Genomic DNA, 16,979 nt, shown 5'->3' with positions numbered 1-16,979 from the left:
TTTTACCCCAAATTCACTATCCACATCAAAAACTCTATATAATGACTCTGAATGTCCACCAACAGAATCATTTTGGTTGTACACAAATCTAGGTAAGGAGTGTGGATAACAGTTCAGTTTTATCTCAAATGTTCTCCCTAAAGGATTATGCCAATCATGCCTTGTGCCCATATTAAATGTACTGAGCATCAATGCTATCATCATCCCATCATTATTAATGAAAATATTTTCTGAGAATGTAGAAATGACTTACAAAAAAATAAGTGAGCATAAGAAACTTAGAGAAGCCCACACATCAGAAAGAGTTGGAAGTGATGGGGCACACTGAGGGAAGGAAGCACATAAGGCATGAACCAGACAGCCTGGGCGATGGAGGAGGTGGGTGAGGCTTAGGGGCAGAGCTGTCTGTCACCATTCAACAAAGGGAAAACTTTGCAAAGAGGACTCTCTTGAAGACAGACAATATTCTTGGGGATCCTTCTAGTGTTACAAATTAGGAAGACAATAGCCAGCTTAAACAAAGCATATGGAACTTCGTTTTAAACCTCGATTCAATGAACCATTATCATCATTAACACATTATACTATATGACAGGTGTTGCTAGAAATGCAGCCCTAAATAGCACACAGAACACAAGACTGTCTCACTCTAAAATAATGTCGATGCCTGTGCTTTACTCTCACACACAGAACAAAGAGATGCATGTTGTCTTCAAAGATCTGTGGAAATACACTTGGCTACTGGCTATCTCAGAAATGTCCTAGCTTCTGTCTTTCCTACAGATACCTGTTGACTTTCATGTCCGTTAGCCAAGTTGGAGCATCCCACACAGTTACAGGACATTTTCTCCCTGTTCCTCTTCAATCTTTATATCTTTGTTTCCTGAAGAAACTCTCATGCTTCTTTTAACAGAAAGCTAATTTGTAAATGTATAGTTAGCAAAGGCTAGTTAAAACTTTCTTTATAATGGATGAGCCCAGGGTGCCTGGGTGGCTCAGTTGGTTAAGTGTCTACCTTCAACTCAGGTCATGATCTCAGAGTCCTGGGATCAAGTCCCACTTCGAGTTCCTTGCTCAGCGGGGAGTCTGCTTCTCCCTCTCCCTCTACCCCTCCGCTCGTGCTCTCTCTCTCACAAATAAATAAATAAAATCTTTAAATTAATTAATTAAATGCTTAAATATATATACATACATATATATATATATATACACATACATACATATATATATATATATATATATATATATATATATATATATAAAATGGACGAGCCCTTAGTGAAGCCTAACAACAAAAATTCAGATCTTATGACTCTTTTTTTTTTTTTTAAAGATTTTATTTATTTATTTGAGAGAGTGAGAGTGAGAGAGAGCATGAGAGGGGAGAGGGTCAGAGGGAGAAGCAGACTCCCCACTGAGTGGGGAGCCCGATGTGGGATTCAATTCTAGGACTCTAGGATCATGACCTGAGCCAAAGACAGTCGCTTAACCAACTGAGCCACCCAAGTGCCCCCAGATCTTAGGACTCTTAAGCTTATGTTACTGTTACCAAGGAGTCATCTAGGGCCACCCAAGAACACAAGTTGCTCTGTCTAAGTTCAGGAACATCTTAAATTACAGAAAATTCCTGACATAATTAAACACCTCAATTTCATTGTCTCAAGGTATCAGTGTAGTCAATATATATGAATCTCATTCTCCTGAGAACATTCAGAATTTTATTTATACCCCATTTATCTCAAAAACGTTTTAAGCATCCTTCCCCGAGTACATAATTATGCCTCTGTATTAGGGATTGGCAAACTTTTTCTGCAAAGGGCCAGACAGTAAATATTTTAGCTTTTGTGGGCCGTACAATCTCTGTCACAACTACTTAATTCTGCCACTGTAGTGAAAAAAAAAAAAAAAGCCATAATATAAATGAATGAACTAGGCTATGCTCCAATAAAACTTTATAAAGACAAACAACAGACAGAATCCGACTGCCTAGCTCTGCTCTGCATCATACACCCAAAGGCTGGGTTGTGTCACCATATGCCTTTGATAGTCTTGGTATTGCAACTGAAAAAACAGTAACTTGCTTAAATCATGTGCTGTTACTACTGCCACAGGCTACTGCCCATGGTACAGACTGATACTCTTTCGTATACCCTAAGGAAATCAAGCTCTGAAAGAAGCGGCAGAATGAAAGAGGTGCCAAGACTCATGCCCTAGATCTGCTAGCCCTTCTCCCTTTACTATTAGGGCTGACTGTCCTCAACTAGTCCTTCATGAACACCCTCACCCCTAATTCCTGTGTTTTGTCCAAGCCTGATCATCACTAAAATGGCGCCCCCTGTGCCACTGAAAAGATTTGCCTGGTGCTGCAAGACAAACATCTGAGCAGGAGGGGCCACTATAGCACCACAGGTCTGAGTCCATATCCACAGCCCTGTCTGCAGCCTGGGGCAGATCCCTTCCCCTTAGATCCCATTATTCCAGGCCAGCCTCACCCTCCTCAAGCCAGTGTTGAGAAAAAAGCCTCAGAATTCAGTAAAAATACAGAGACTATTACGTGTGGTCTTACCCTCAAATCTGTCCAGCTCCTGCCCCATCCTCCTTTCTGCCTCCTTTACCTGACTTGAACTTACTCATCTAGGTCCAGTTCAAATGTTCTCTCTCCTCCAGCAAGTGTTCCTTCAGTGCCAAGTCTGCTCTAAGTGTCTCTCCTCCCAGCTCCCTAGAACCCTACACTTGCCTTTATTGCCAAGCTCATTACACTTTACTGCCCCTCTAAGCCTATGAATTACTTGAGAACGAGGATCCTTATTCATCTCTGCACCCTGCACAAATTGTTTCGCTTACCTCCCCACACCCTCTCCAAGAACTCCCAGCCTCACCAAAAAAAAAAAAAAATGCTATGGTTTTTCGATCATTCTACTAAAAAGGAAATGGCCATAACTAGAAAGTAGGGGGAAAAGTGAACTACAATTTGATGACTATAATTCCTTCCAAAATAATGCCATAAACCATACCAAACCAGTTCCCAATACAATTTAAATATTGAGCCAGGGGCACCCGGGTGGCTCAGTCGTTAGGCGTCTGCCTTCAGCCCAGGTCATGATCCCAGGGTCCTGGGACTGGGCCCCGCATCAGGCTCCCTGCTCAGCGGGAAGCCTGCTTCTCCCTCTCCCGTGCCCCCTGCTTGTGTTCCCTCTCTCGCTGTGTCTCTCTCTGTCAAATAAATAAATAAAATCTTTTAAAAAATAAATAAATAAATAAAAAATAAATATTGAGCCAAACAGTTAAACAATTCAAGGACACAACAGTAAAGAGCAAAACAATACATGGGCTTTTTCAATGCACATTCATTGTGATGATTTCAAATGTTACTGACAGTCGTGGGTTATTAGTACACTCACTCTTCATCCCTTTCTTTAATGCACTCTCTCTCTTGTTACTCTCCATCTACCTCAAGAGGGCAAAAACAAGTTGTTTTTCAATTGTTTGAATTAAGGTGTCATGAGTGTGATTGGTTTGTTTACCAGTATCAGTTTACAACATCTCTCTTGTCTCTCTTTATGCTAAAAAAGCTTTGAAAATGTCAGCTCAACTCTGGAGCTACGAAATGTTCCTGCAGAGCCACACAAATTCCATAAAATACTATGCCTTGTAGGTCCTACCAAAATGACAGATTCCTGACTTCAGAACATGGAAATGATGATGCTTTAAAACTGCATGTTTACAAACCAGTGCATTTTGTTCATTTGGATTTTCATAACTAAAGTTACTCAAATCTGAATTCTAAAGTCAATGTTCCCTTAAAGCAATGCCAATGTGTAACTGGTTTTCAAATACAAGCAATACATTGATAAGCACAGCAAACCAAAGTCCATCAGCCTCTTCTGTGCCATCAACAATTATTGTATTTTACTATCAAATAGGGAAAGCTAGTTCAGGGCATCTTTATGTTAATTGTTCTGGAAACTGTCCCAAATATGCTGCTTCTAACTCTAAATTATATATGCAAAAAGGAACAAAGAGGTCAACGATCCCAAAGAGTGGTTAGAAAAAAATACCTTAAACTGAGTTTTATTTTATTTTAGAGCACTAAGACACGCAACCTCTCAGCCCAGAATCTAGATGAGTCCTCAGCTCAATCTTCCTCTTGGAAGTCTAAAAACTTGCCAGTATACCACGCAGAAGAAACCAGAGAGACGGCACAAAATAAACCATTAGTTCAGGGGAAATTTGTGGTTGACAACAACCTAGTTTCACACATTTCTACAACTATGAGACTAACTATACACAACTGCTTGCTTAAAACTGGTATGGAAGATAAGAAGAGCACCTGGCAGCCCCTCAACTAGCCTAGGAACTTTGGAAATATCTCCTTAGGTCCCATGTATAAAATGCCAACAGCATTTACTCTGCCTTACCCATTCCAATGGAAATCCCACAGAAGTGGTTTAAGACAAGGTGCCATGTTCTGTAAGGAAGCCTAACTGTTAATGGCACTCATTTTCCCAAATATAAGTAACCATAACATGTTAAACTTAAAAACAGATTTGTTATTGGGCACCTGGGTGGCGTAGTCAGTTAAGCGTCTGACTCTTAGTTTGCATTCAGGTAATGATCTCAGGGTCCTGAGATCAAACCCTGCATTGGACTCTATGCTCAGCTTGGAACTCTCTCTCTCTCTCCCTCTGTCTCTCTCTCTCAAATAAATAAATCTTTAAAAAAAATAGATTTGTTATCACTAAAGAATAAATCAGTAAGAATACACTAGAATTGAAATACCAAAAAAATACAGCAATAATCTGGGGCACCTGGGTGGCTCAGTCAGTTAAGCATCTGCCTTCATCTCAGGTCATGATCTCAGGATTCTGGGATCGAGCCTTGAGTCTGAGTAGGGAGCCTGCTTCTCCCTCTCCCTCTGCCCCTCCCCCCACTGCTCGTGCGCTCTCGCTCTCTCAATAAATAAAATCTTTAAATATATATATATAGCAACAATCTAATACAAGACATAATTTGGCAATCCAAACATGGTGGGAACTAGAATACACTAAAGAATCCTCTAAAGAGCAATATTAGAAAAACTGTTAAAATCTCCTTGGTTCTTTGGGGAAACATATACTAACATGCAAACACGTGCATACACACACATACACACTCACATAAAAGGAAAAGCCAAAGGAAATCTTAAAGAGGTTGTTTGTGTTTGGTAAGCTTATGAGTAATTTTTATTTTCTTCTTCATATTTTTCTATATTTTTTCAATTTTCTACATGAGTATATACTACTTTAATAAATAATAAATTCTCAACATAGAATTCACTTATATTAATGAAAACCCAGAAGGAGAATGGGGAATGTTTTCTCTTTTTTTAACTTTAATATTTCAAACATATACATATTTAAAATGTCATGTATCTATCATCTAGCTTCAATTACCAATATTTTGCCAACCTTCTTTCAACTATATCCAATCATCTTATTTTCTAAAGTATTTTAAAAGCAAATCCCAACCCCATGTCACTTAACCTGCATATATTTAAATATGTATCTTTAATTAATAAATATATATGTGTGTGTGTATATATATGTGTGTGTATGTATATATATATACATATATACACACACATACATATATAGCCACCATGCCATCATTACATCTAATAGAACAATAATTCCACAGTATCATCTAATATCTAGTCCATATTCAAAAATAAGAATGGTCCTTTGGGCACCTGGGTGGCTCAGTTGATTAAGTGTCTGCCTTCAGCTCAGGTCATGATCCCGGGGTCTTGGGATGGAGTCCTGCGTGGGGCTCCCTGCTCAGTCAGGAGTCTGCTTCTCCCTTTGCCTCTCCCCCCTGCTCATGTGTGCATTCTCTCTCTCTCTCTTTCTCTCTCTCCCCCTCCCTCTCTCGCAAAAATAAATAAATAAAATCCTTAAGAAAAAATGGTCCTTTCAATTTAGAAACCCATCTAGGGGTACCTGGGTGGCACAGTCGGTTAAGCATCCGACTCTTGGTTTCAGCTCAGGTTGTGATCTTAGGGTCATGAGGTGGAGCCCCCTTGTCAGGCGCCATGCTCTCAGCACAGAGTCTGCTTAAGTTTCTCTCTCCCTCTCCCTAAGCCCCTCCCCCCTCTTCTCTCTCTAAAATAAATAAATCTTGGGGCGCCTGGGTGGCTCAGTTGGTTAAGCGACTGCCTTCGGCTCAGGTCATGATCCTGGAGTCCCTGGATCGAGTCCCGCATCGGGCTCCCTGCTGTCAGCAGGGAGTCTGCTTCTCCCTCTGAACCTCCCCCCTCATGCTCTCTCTATCTCATTCTCTCTCTCAAATAAATAAATAAAATCTTTAAAAAAAATAATAAATAAAATAAAATAAATAAATCTTTTTAAAAAAAGGGGGGGGGCACCTGGGTGGCTCAGTCGGTTAAGCGTCTGCCTTCAGCTCAGGTCATGATCCCAGGGTCCTGGGATCGAGCCCCGCATCAGGTTCCCTGCTCGGCAGGAGGCCTGCTTCTCCCTCTCCCACTCCCCCTGCTTGTGTTCCCTCTCTCGCTGTCTCTCTGTCAAATAAATAAATAAAATCTTTAAAAAAAAAAAAAAAAGAAATCCATCTAGAAAATTTTAAATTGTGCCACTACCTCATACCCAGAATGCATAAAGAACTATAAATCAGTAAGAAAAGCAAGACACAAAAGAAAAATATTCAAAAGGCTTAAAAAGGCACCTCAATAAAAGGGAAAATCCAAACAGCTAATGAACATAAGGAAAAAAATCATAACGCAACTTAAAACCACAAGTTACTACTACACACACCCAACAAAATGGCTAAATGTAAAAGAATGACAATACCAAGTATTAGGTAGGATGTGGAGCACTAGGAACTCAAAAACACTACTATAAGAAGGTACAAACTGAAAAACAGTTTTCTTCTAAAGCTAACCATACGCATACCCTATAACCACTACTAGGCGTACATCCAATATAAACACATGCTTCCATATCCAGGGAAACGTGCTGAACATTCATGAAAGTTTTGCACATAAAAGCCAAAACTAGAAGCAATCAACATGACCACAGCAGAACAATAAATGCACTGTGGAATATTTATACAATAGAATAACATACTGTAAAGAAAATGAATGAACAATAGCTACAGTGCAGAAAAAGCTTATAAATGTTTATAATGCATGAAAGAAGCCAGGCATAAAAGAATACACACTGAATGATTCTCCTAGTTATATAAAATTCAGAAACAGGGTATAATTAACTACATATTTAAAGAAAAGAAGTATATGACTGCCATAAAGTCAGAATAGTGACTATCTTTGGAGAAAAAAGGGAAGACCATGATCAGTGAAGAAGGTGTGCAGGGGAACTCTAGGGTACTTGAGGTCAGTGATGGTACACAGGTGTTCACCTTGCAAAAATTTATGAAGCTTTAAGTTATGTTTTATGCACTTTCCTAGCTTTCAAAACATAGAAAGTTTAAAAATACTATAATAATAGATTCAGGCAAATATTATCAATGGATGTAAATTCACTAGATGAAAGGCTGCTGGAATACAGGATATTCATCTAGTCTCTAAGCATCACCCTATAAATCTCTTACTAATTATAAAGAGAAATCCTTGACCAGATCCTTCAGATGAGGGAAAAAATTTATATATATATTATTGGCAAAATTAGTATCCCATGAATATGATCTATATATTAAATGATATACTAATGTTAAATTGCCTTGGCATTTTTGTTTTTGTTTTTGTTTTGTTTTTGTTTTTTTGTTTTTTAAGATTTTATTTATTTGACAGAGACACAGCAAGAGCAGGAACACAAGCAGGGAGAGTGGGAGAGGGAGAAACAGGCTTCCTGCTGAGCAGGGAGCCCGACGTAGGACTCGATCCCAGGACCCTGGGATCATGACCTGAGCCAAAGGCAGACGCTTAACGACTGAGCCACCCAGGCGCCTTAATTGCCTTGTTATTAAAACACACGTAATAATTAAAGGAGAACTGTCATAATGTCTGCAACTTACTTTCAAATGTTATAGCAGATAGAAACACAGAGAAAGAGGGGCACCTGGGTGGCTCAGTTGGTTAAGTGACTGCCTTCGGCTCAGGTCATGATCCTGGAGTCCCTGGATCGAGTCCCTGGATCGAGTCCCGCATCGGGCTCCCTGCTCGGCAGGGAGTCTGCTTCTCCCTCTGACCCTCCTCCCTCTCATGCTCTCTGTCTCTCATTCTCTCTGTCTCAAATAAATAAATAAAATCTTTAAAAAAATAAAAAATAAAAAAATAAAAAAAAAGAGATAAAGAGAGACAATGGCAGAGCAATGGAAAAAACAAAGGAAATGAGGCAAATATTAACAACTGGAGAATCTAGGTGGAGTATCCAAGTGTTCATGCACTACTTCAACCTTTCAGTATGTAAGACATTTCCCAAAATAAAACAAGGAGAGAGGGAATAAAAGGTTTCAAAAAGGAAGAACAGCAATAGCAACAAAAGACAGAGTTTACATGTATTAGGAGGAGACAAAAAGGACTGGATTATTTCTAGTATATTATAGTCTCACGAAAAATAACTGGAAAGACTGTAATAATATGTACTTTTTAAAAAAGAGAAAAATCGGTGCGCCTGGGTGGCTCAGTTGGTTGAGTGTGGGACTCTTGATTTTGGCTCAGGTCATGATCTCAGGTCCTGAGATCTAGCCCCCACACCCCATAGGCTCCATGCTCAGCAAGGAGTCCACTTGGGATTGATTCTCTCTCTCCCTCTCCCTCTGCCCCTCCCCACACACATGCATGTGCACACTCTCTCTCTAAAATAAATAAATCTTTTTTAAAAAATAAATAAATAATAAGAAAATCTTTCACAATTTGTGGAAAACAGGAGACAGTCTGTTCAAATATAACTTTTTTAAATGACTAGGGGAAAACTACTAGAAGAACGCATATTAAAATACTGTTTTTTGCCTTAAGGTGGTAGTATTATGGATAATATTTCCTGTTTCCCAAATATCTTTATAATGTGTTTTACTTAAAAAAATTTTAGTGTAATTTAAATATTAGCCAGATAACCACATAATATATTACTGTCGAACAATTTCAGGTATCTGTACCATTTGCTGGTTTCAATCTGAAAAATACCAACAACAGAAATCCTACTGATAACATCTTGATTTCCCCTTATCCCATGAGGAATTATGGATCACACAAAGCATAACAAAGGACTACTTCTCAAGTGCCTAAAACGGTAACAAAAATAGGAAATCTGCCCTTTACAAAACCCATTACAGTATAAATATACCTCATCATATATGCTCCCATTAATGTCTGCACCATAGATAGGTGCCACAAAAGTTAAGTTCTTCCAGTACTTGCGCTCCAAATCTTCATAATCCAAGTATCTTGGAGTACAGTATCTGCAAAAGGTAAATGAAAAGAGTACAAACCAATACGACGATATAAGATTTTCCCCACCCATATCACTTAAATCACTTTCCAAACAAAATTTTATCAAAATGAAAACAATGCAGCAACTCATGTTGTCAAATCTAACAAGCAAATATACAAATGTATTTACCATGGATCTCTGGATATTCTAAATATTCCTAAATAACTCTAAATAATAACTTCATATATTTTACTAATAAGGAAAATACTCTCATGAAAGTATCAAATATAGAAGGAGAAGAGTTAAAAACTCATTATTTTATCTTTCAAATTATTTTCTAAAATCTTTAACCAATTATTCTATACTAGTAAATTTTATAGACTTAACATGCAAAAGATAAGACATCTATAGAAAAATTGACCAAAAATAATTTCACTAAAAGTCAAGGAAAGCAAAACCAAAATAAGATACTTTGCAACCATTAGATTGGCAAATGCTTAACATATTAATGGTAGGAAAGAATGAGACCTCTCTCACACAGCTGGAATGAAAGTATAAAGTAGTACAAACTTTCCAGAGTATAATTTTTTACACATATCAAAACCTTTAAAAAATGTGTATCTTCAACCCTAAAATCCAACTCTGGAAATTCATTCTAACAATGCAGAGGCATATACAATGATACATGACCTGGGATGTTTGCTCCAGTATTAACTGAAAACTCAAACTAATGTCGTCCAACTACAAGGACTAAGTTAAATAAAATACAGAATACAAAATAAGGTAATCTTTCTATGTATTGATATTAATATTTTTCCACAATGAACTAAGTAGGTTATAGAATGGTGAATATACTATGATAATATTTATGTAAAAAAAATCTATAACTGGGGGAAATCGGAGGGGTAGATGAACCATGAGAGATGATGGACTCTGAAAAACAAACTGAGGGTTCTAGAGGGGAGGGGGGTGGGAGGATGGGTTAGCCTGGTGATGGGTGTTGAGGAGGGCACATTCTGCATGGAGCACTGGGTGTTATGCACAAAAAATGAATCATGGAACACTACATTTAAAACTAATGATGTAATGTATGGGGATTAACATAAGAATAAAAAAAAAGAAAAAAGAAAAAATATCTATAATTGTACTCAAAAGGCCAAAAAGAAATATATACCATATTATTAATATTAATGGTTATCTTTCACATTGGAATTACAGAAAAGCAGACTTCTCTGTATTATTTGGATTGTGAACAAATAATTTTATATTAATACACACACAAAAAACAGTATTTCTACATGAAAAAAGAAATCAGCGAAACAAGAAAGTAATGAAACAGGTTTTTTAGCAGTAAAAAGAGTGTTTAGCAGCAGTAGCAATCCCCATAAAGCCTACTGACATTCTATTATAGATTTAACAACTGTAGAACAATCAAAATCAATACCCACTATACTGGGACCCCAAACTAGTTACCCAAGCATTAAGCAAGAAAACCAAACAAATTAACAACTGTATCTGAAATATAGAATAGTTTGCTGATTTACCCAAAACATTAGAATCTCAACAGTGCTGTGAATTGTGTAAGACTGTTGAATCACTGACCTGTACCTCTGAAACAAATAATACCTTATACGTTAAGAAGAAGAAGAAGATAGCAGGAAGGGAAGAATGAAGGGGGGGGAATTGGAGGGGGAGACGAACTATGAGAGACTATGGACTCTGAGAAACAAACTGAGGGTTCTAGAGGGGAGGGGGGTGGGGTATGGGTTAGCCTGGTGATGGGTATTAAAGAGGGCAAGTACTGCATGGAGCACTGGGTGTTACACGCAAACAATGAATCATGGAACACTACATCAAAAACTAATGATGTAATGTATGGTGATTAACATAACATAATAAAAAAATAATAAAAATAAATAAATAAAAAGAGTTAAAAAACAAACAAAAAAAGAATCTCAACAGGACAGCCAAAAATAAAAAGGATGGGCATGAAAGCATCATTAACTCCACTGTATTCCACCACTTCAATTAGTAGGTTCCAACAGTAATAAGAATTCTAGGCAAGCTAACCAGAGGTCATACTCGTGACAAAGGTAACAGACATACTGTTTATTATGCCTTACAGAGAAATTTGTTGTATTTTTAAATACTAAAGTCCTAACTTGTGTTTCACTATAAGAGACCCAAAGAATCTATCACTATATACTACTCAATCATGATCAATTTTAACTACCTATAACTCTAAAAAAGAAACATATGGTTCAGTATTGGCTACTGAGGTTAAATTCTAAGATCTGTGAATATAGTATTTGTTGACTGAATGAATAATGATTCTAAACTTGGAAAAAAAAAAAAGTGACCAGTTCACTCAGTTGGTGCCCAATTCTAATGAAAGCTGGCTACAGATTCCATCCCTAATAGATTGTCAGTCACAGCTGTCCCAGGGCACCTGGGTGGCTCAGTCGTTAAGCATCTGCCTTCTGCTCAGGTCATGATCCCAGGGTCCTGGGATCGAGCCCCGCAACCGGCTCCCTGCTCAGCGGGAGGCCTGCTTCTCCTTCTCCCACTCCCCCTGATTGTGTTCCCTTTCTCGCTGTGTCTCTCTCTGTCAAATAAATAAAATCTTAAAAAAAAAAAAATCCCAGCTGTCCCACAAATCCAGTATCAATTTTCTCAAAAGCAATCCAACCATTCCTTTTTCCCAGAACCTTTTATTCACTGTATTACAATTGTTAAGAGATGAGTCTCCAGGACCAGCCTGCCTAGAGTTTTGAATCCAGGCTTTGCCATGTATGAGCTATGTAATCCTGGGCAAGAGACTGAATTTCTCTGGACCTCAGTTATTCCTCTATAAAACAGGGATAATAACAGTTGAATTACTGTGAGGACTCCATTACATAATTATGTAAAGCACATAGCTCCATGCCTAGAATAAAGTATAGATCAGTAATGTAAGTGATACAAGAGAGTATTTAAAGTTTTATAGGGGCGCCTGGGTGGCTCAGTTGGTTAAGCGACTGCCTTCGGCTCAGGTCATGATCCCAGGGTCCTGTGATCGAGTCCCACATCGGGCTCCCGGCTCAGTGGGGAGCCTGCTTCTCCCTCTGACCCTCTCCCCTCTCATGCTGTTTCTCCCTCGCTCACTCTCAAATAAATAAATAAATAAATAAATAAATAAATAAATAAATAAATAAAATCTTTAAAAAAATAAAGTTTTATAGTAGAACTATGTTGGAGGTCTCTAGATTTTCTTTGAACTAAGTTGTGTTATTAACCAAATGAGCATGTTATCCTGTCTACTGTTTACACCAAGCACTTTATGCACTGTGCACCTATGCAAGGGCATATACTGAATGAAGGAAAACAGATGAGCAAAAAAAACAGGAGAATGCCTCCTGCTTCCCATGAAAATTAACTCCATCTCAGGACCATCCTATAACTATTATGAACACTACTCGACCCGACTACAGCTGTAAGTGAACAAGCAAGAGCCTTGGATTGAGGCTTAGAAACCCAGTTCACGGACATTTGAAATAAATTTCCCACATGGAATTGACAGAGGAAATATAAAAAGAATTTTCAAAGGTATTTTTTTTCCTAGGAATCTTCATTTTATTTTTTTCTCTCCAAATTCCTATTTAAATTCTAGTTAGTCTACATATAGAGTAATATTGGGTTCAGAAGTAGAATTCAGTGATTCATCACTTACATACAGCACCCAGAGTTCATCATAACAAATGCCCTCCTTAATACCCATCACCCATCTAGCCCATCCCCCACCCACCTCCCTCCATCAACCCTCAGTTTGTTCTCTATCATAAAGAGTCTCTTATGGTTTGCTTCCCTCTTTTTTTTTTTTTCCCTTCCCATACGTTCATCAGTTTTGTTTCCTAAATTCCATATAAGAGTGAAATCATATGGTATTTGTCTTTCTCTGACCAACTTATTTCACTTAGCATAATACACTCTAGCTCCATCCACATCATTGTGAATGACAAGACTTTTTTGATGGCTGAGTAATATTCCATCATATGTATGTATATGTATGTATGCTGTCGAAAAATAAAATCTTAAAAAAAAGTACAAAAATTTATAAAGAAAAAAAAAAGTTGGGTAAATGTGCTTCCACAATCTTGTTTCAATAGCATTACACTAATAAGTGGCTAAAAGAGTTCTTAAAGTGTTTGAATGCAAACCAGTCCAGTCTATGATAAAAGTTTCACATTCTCAATAAATGAGATCTAAAACAATGAGGCTTTACTAGTGCCTATCAAAAATTCAAAATGGGCATAGGGGCGCCTGGGTGGCTCAGATGGTTAGGCGTCTGCCTTCGGCTCAGGTCATGATTCCAGGGTCCTGGGATCGAGCCCCGCATCGGGCTTTCTGCTCGGCAGGGAACCTGCTTCTCCCTCTCCCTCTGTCTCCCCCCTGCTCATGCTCTCTCTCTCTCCGTATCTGTGTGTCTCAAATGAATAAATAAAATCTTTAAAAAAAAAAAAAATTCAAAACGGGCACCTGGGTGGCTCAGTTGGTTAAGCGACTGCCTTCGGCTCAGGTCATGATCCTGGAGTCCAGGGATCAAGTCCCGCATCAGGCTCCCTGCTCAGCAGGGGGTCTGCTTCTCCCTCTGACCCTCTTCCCTCTCGTGCTCTCTGTCTCTCATTCTCTCTCTCTCAAATAAATAAATAAAATCTTTAAAAAAAAAATTCAAAACAAGGGACTCACATGAAATATAAAACTTTTGGGGTGAGTCCAAGATGGCAGAGGAGTAGGAGACCTAAATTTCGTCTGTCTGAGGAATTCAGCTAGATAGCTATCAAACCATTCTGAACACCTATGAACTCAACTAGAGATCAAAGAAAAGAATAGCAGCAATTCTATGAACAGAAAAGCGACCACTTTCTGCAAGGTAGGACGTGCAGAGAAGAAAATCTGAGGCGATAAATGGGAAGATAGACAGCAGCGGGGAGGGAGCCTCCCTCAGCCAGCTACTGGCAAGTGATAGAGCAGTGGAGCACAAAACTGGAACTTGTAGAAGTCCACTCCAGTGATGGACGTCACTCTGGTGGCTAACCAGGGGGTGGAACCCTTCCTGGGACAGTGGTCTCAGGACCCTCAGGGTCACAGGAAAACTGGGGGTGCCTGAGTGCGACAGAGCTCCCAGGTATCGGAGCAGGGAAGCCGGCTGCAAAGAGAGAGCCAAGGAGTGGGCTCTCAGCTCGGGGTTGTCATAAACTGTGATCTTCGGCATAGTTGGGTCCCTGGGTCCCGACAAGCAGCAAAACCAGGGAGACTCCCCTTCTTCCCCTGGGAGGAGTGGCACAGGAGCATGCTACAGGAATCTGCTGGGTTTGGAGACTCCAAATGGGGCCCTGTGCCAAAAATATAAATGCTCAGACACAGGCTGGGTGAGCACAGAGTGCAGACAGAGACCATGGAAACAGGAATGATTGACTGCTTTTCTCTGAGCACTCACTGAGAAGTAGGGCCCCAAGCTCTCTGCCCCTCTAGGGCCAGGGACTGGGAGGCTGCCATTTTCATTCGCATACTCTAAAGCTGTGCAGAAAGCTTCAGGGAACAAAAGCTACAGAGAGCAAACCAAAGCAGATTCCTTAGCCTGGCCCCTGGCAAGGACAGTGCAATTCCACCTGGGGCAAAGACATTCGAGAATCAATGCAACAGGCCCCTCCCCCAGAAGATCAGCAAGAATATCCAGCCAAGACCAAGTTTATGGATCAATGAGAACTGCAAAACTCCAGTGCTAGGAAAATACAGCACATAGAATTCATGGCTTTTTCCCCATGATTCTTTAGTCTTTCAACTGCAATTTTTTTAATTTTCTTTATTTTTTTTTTAATTTTTCTCCTTTCTTCTTTCAACCAACTTCATATCAAATCTGTTTTTAAAATCCTTTTTAATTTTCATTATTATACTCATATTCTATCCCTTCATTGTATTTAACCTTATTTTTGTGCATGTGTGTGTGTGTGTATGTATACATATATATAAAAGTTTTTCTTTCTTTAAAATTATGGGATGCAGTTTCTTCTAAAGAACCAAAATATGCCCTAAATCTAGTGTATGGCTCTATTCTATTCACCCGCCTAATCACATTCTCTCTTTTTTCTTCTTCTTTCTTTTTTCAAACAACTTCTTATCAATTCCTTTTTCAAAATCTTTTTTTAATTTCCATTTTTACAGTTGTATGCCACCTCTTCCTTGTATTTAACCTTCTTTTTGTATATATATAACTTTTTCTTTCTTTAAAACTTTGGGATGCAACAACTGTTCAAAATCTTTGGGATGCAGCAAAGGCAGTCCTAAGAGGGAAGTATATAGCAATACAAGCCTTTCTCAAGAAACAAGAAAGATCTCAAATACACAACCTAACCCTACACCTAAAGGAGATGGACAAAGAACAACAAATAAAGCCTACACCCAGAAGAAGAGAAATAATAAAGATAAGAGCAGAAATCAATGAAATAGAATCCAAAAGAACAGTAGAACAGATCAACGGAACTAGGAGCTGGTTCTTTGAAAGAATTAATAAGATTGATAAGCCAGACTTACCAAAAAGAAAAGAGAAAGGACCCAAATAAATAAAATCATGAATGAAAGAGGAGAGATCACAACCAACACCAAAGAAATACAAACAATTATAAGAACATATTATAAGCAACTATATGCCAGCAAATTAGACAATCTGGAAGAAATGGATGTACTCCTAGAGTCTTATAAACTACCAAAACTGAACTAGGAAGAAATAGAAAGCATGAACAGGCCCATAACCAGCAAGGAAATTGAAGCAGTAATCAAAAATATCCCAACAAACAAGAGCCCAGGGCCAGATGGCTTCCCAGGAGAATTCTACCAAACATTTCAAGAAGAATTAATACCTATTCTTCTGAAACTGTTCCAAAAAATAGAAATGGAAGGAAAACTTCCAAACTCATTCTATGAGGACAGCATTACTTTGATCCCAAAACCAGACAAAGACCCCATCAAAAAGGAGAACTACAGACCAATATCCCTGATGAACATGAATGTAAAAATTCCCACCGAAACACTAGCCAATAGGATCTAACAGTACATTAAAAGGATTATTCATGACCAAGTGGGATTTATTCCTGGGCTGCAAGGTTGTTTCAACACCCACAAATCAATCAACATGATACAATACATTAATAAAAGAAAGGACAAGAACCATATGATCCTCTCAATAGATGCAGAAAAAGCATTTGACAAAGTACAGCATCCTTTCTTGACTAAAACTCTTCACAGTGTAGGGACAGAGGGTACATACCTCAATATCATAAAAGCCATCTATGAAAAACCCACAGTGAGTATCATTCTCAATGGGGAGAAACTGAGAGCTTTCCCCCTAAGGTCAGGAACATGGCAGGGATGTCCACTATCACCACTGCTGTTCAACATAGTATTAGAAGCCCTAGCCACAGCAATCAGACAACAGAAAGAAATAAAAGGCATCCGAATCAGCAAAGAAGAAGTGCAATCTTCACTCTTTGCAGATGATATGATACTTTATGTGGAAAACCCAAAAGACTCCACCCCAAAACTGCTAGAACTCATACA

At 38.6% G+C, this 16,979-nt stretch overlaps 1 protein-coding gene across 19 annotated transcripts in view; it reads right to left on the bottom strand.

Annotated features, from left to right (window-relative positions):
• KDM4C (lysine demethylase 4C) overlaps positions 1 to 16,979 on the bottom strand; it is a 459,829-nt gene that overhangs the window by 389,031 nt on the left and 53,819 nt on the right. For all 19 annotated transcript variants that reach the window (XR_010407538.1, XR_010407537.1, XR_010407539.1 and 16 more), the window contains one exon: positions 9,300 to 9,414. Coding sequence is in view for 13 of the 19 variants with exons in the window: in XM_064578944.1 (XP_064435014.1) it covers positions 9,300 to 9,414 (115 nt within the window). In the remaining 6 variants the exon portion in view is untranslated. The remainder of the gene's footprint in view (positions 1 to 9,299; positions 9,415 to 16,979) is intronic.

The sequence above is a fragment of the Mirounga angustirostris genome, unplaced genomic scaffold (assembly GCF_029215605.1).
Source record: "Mirounga angustirostris isolate CCGP_5_RB_7025 unplaced genomic scaffold, mMirAng1.0.hap1 SCAF_15, whole genome shotgun sequence".
NCBI classification, from domain to species: Eukaryota; Metazoa; Chordata; class Mammalia; order Carnivora; family Phocidae; genus Mirounga; species Mirounga angustirostris.
This window is presented reverse-complemented; position numbering and strand designations above follow the sequence as displayed.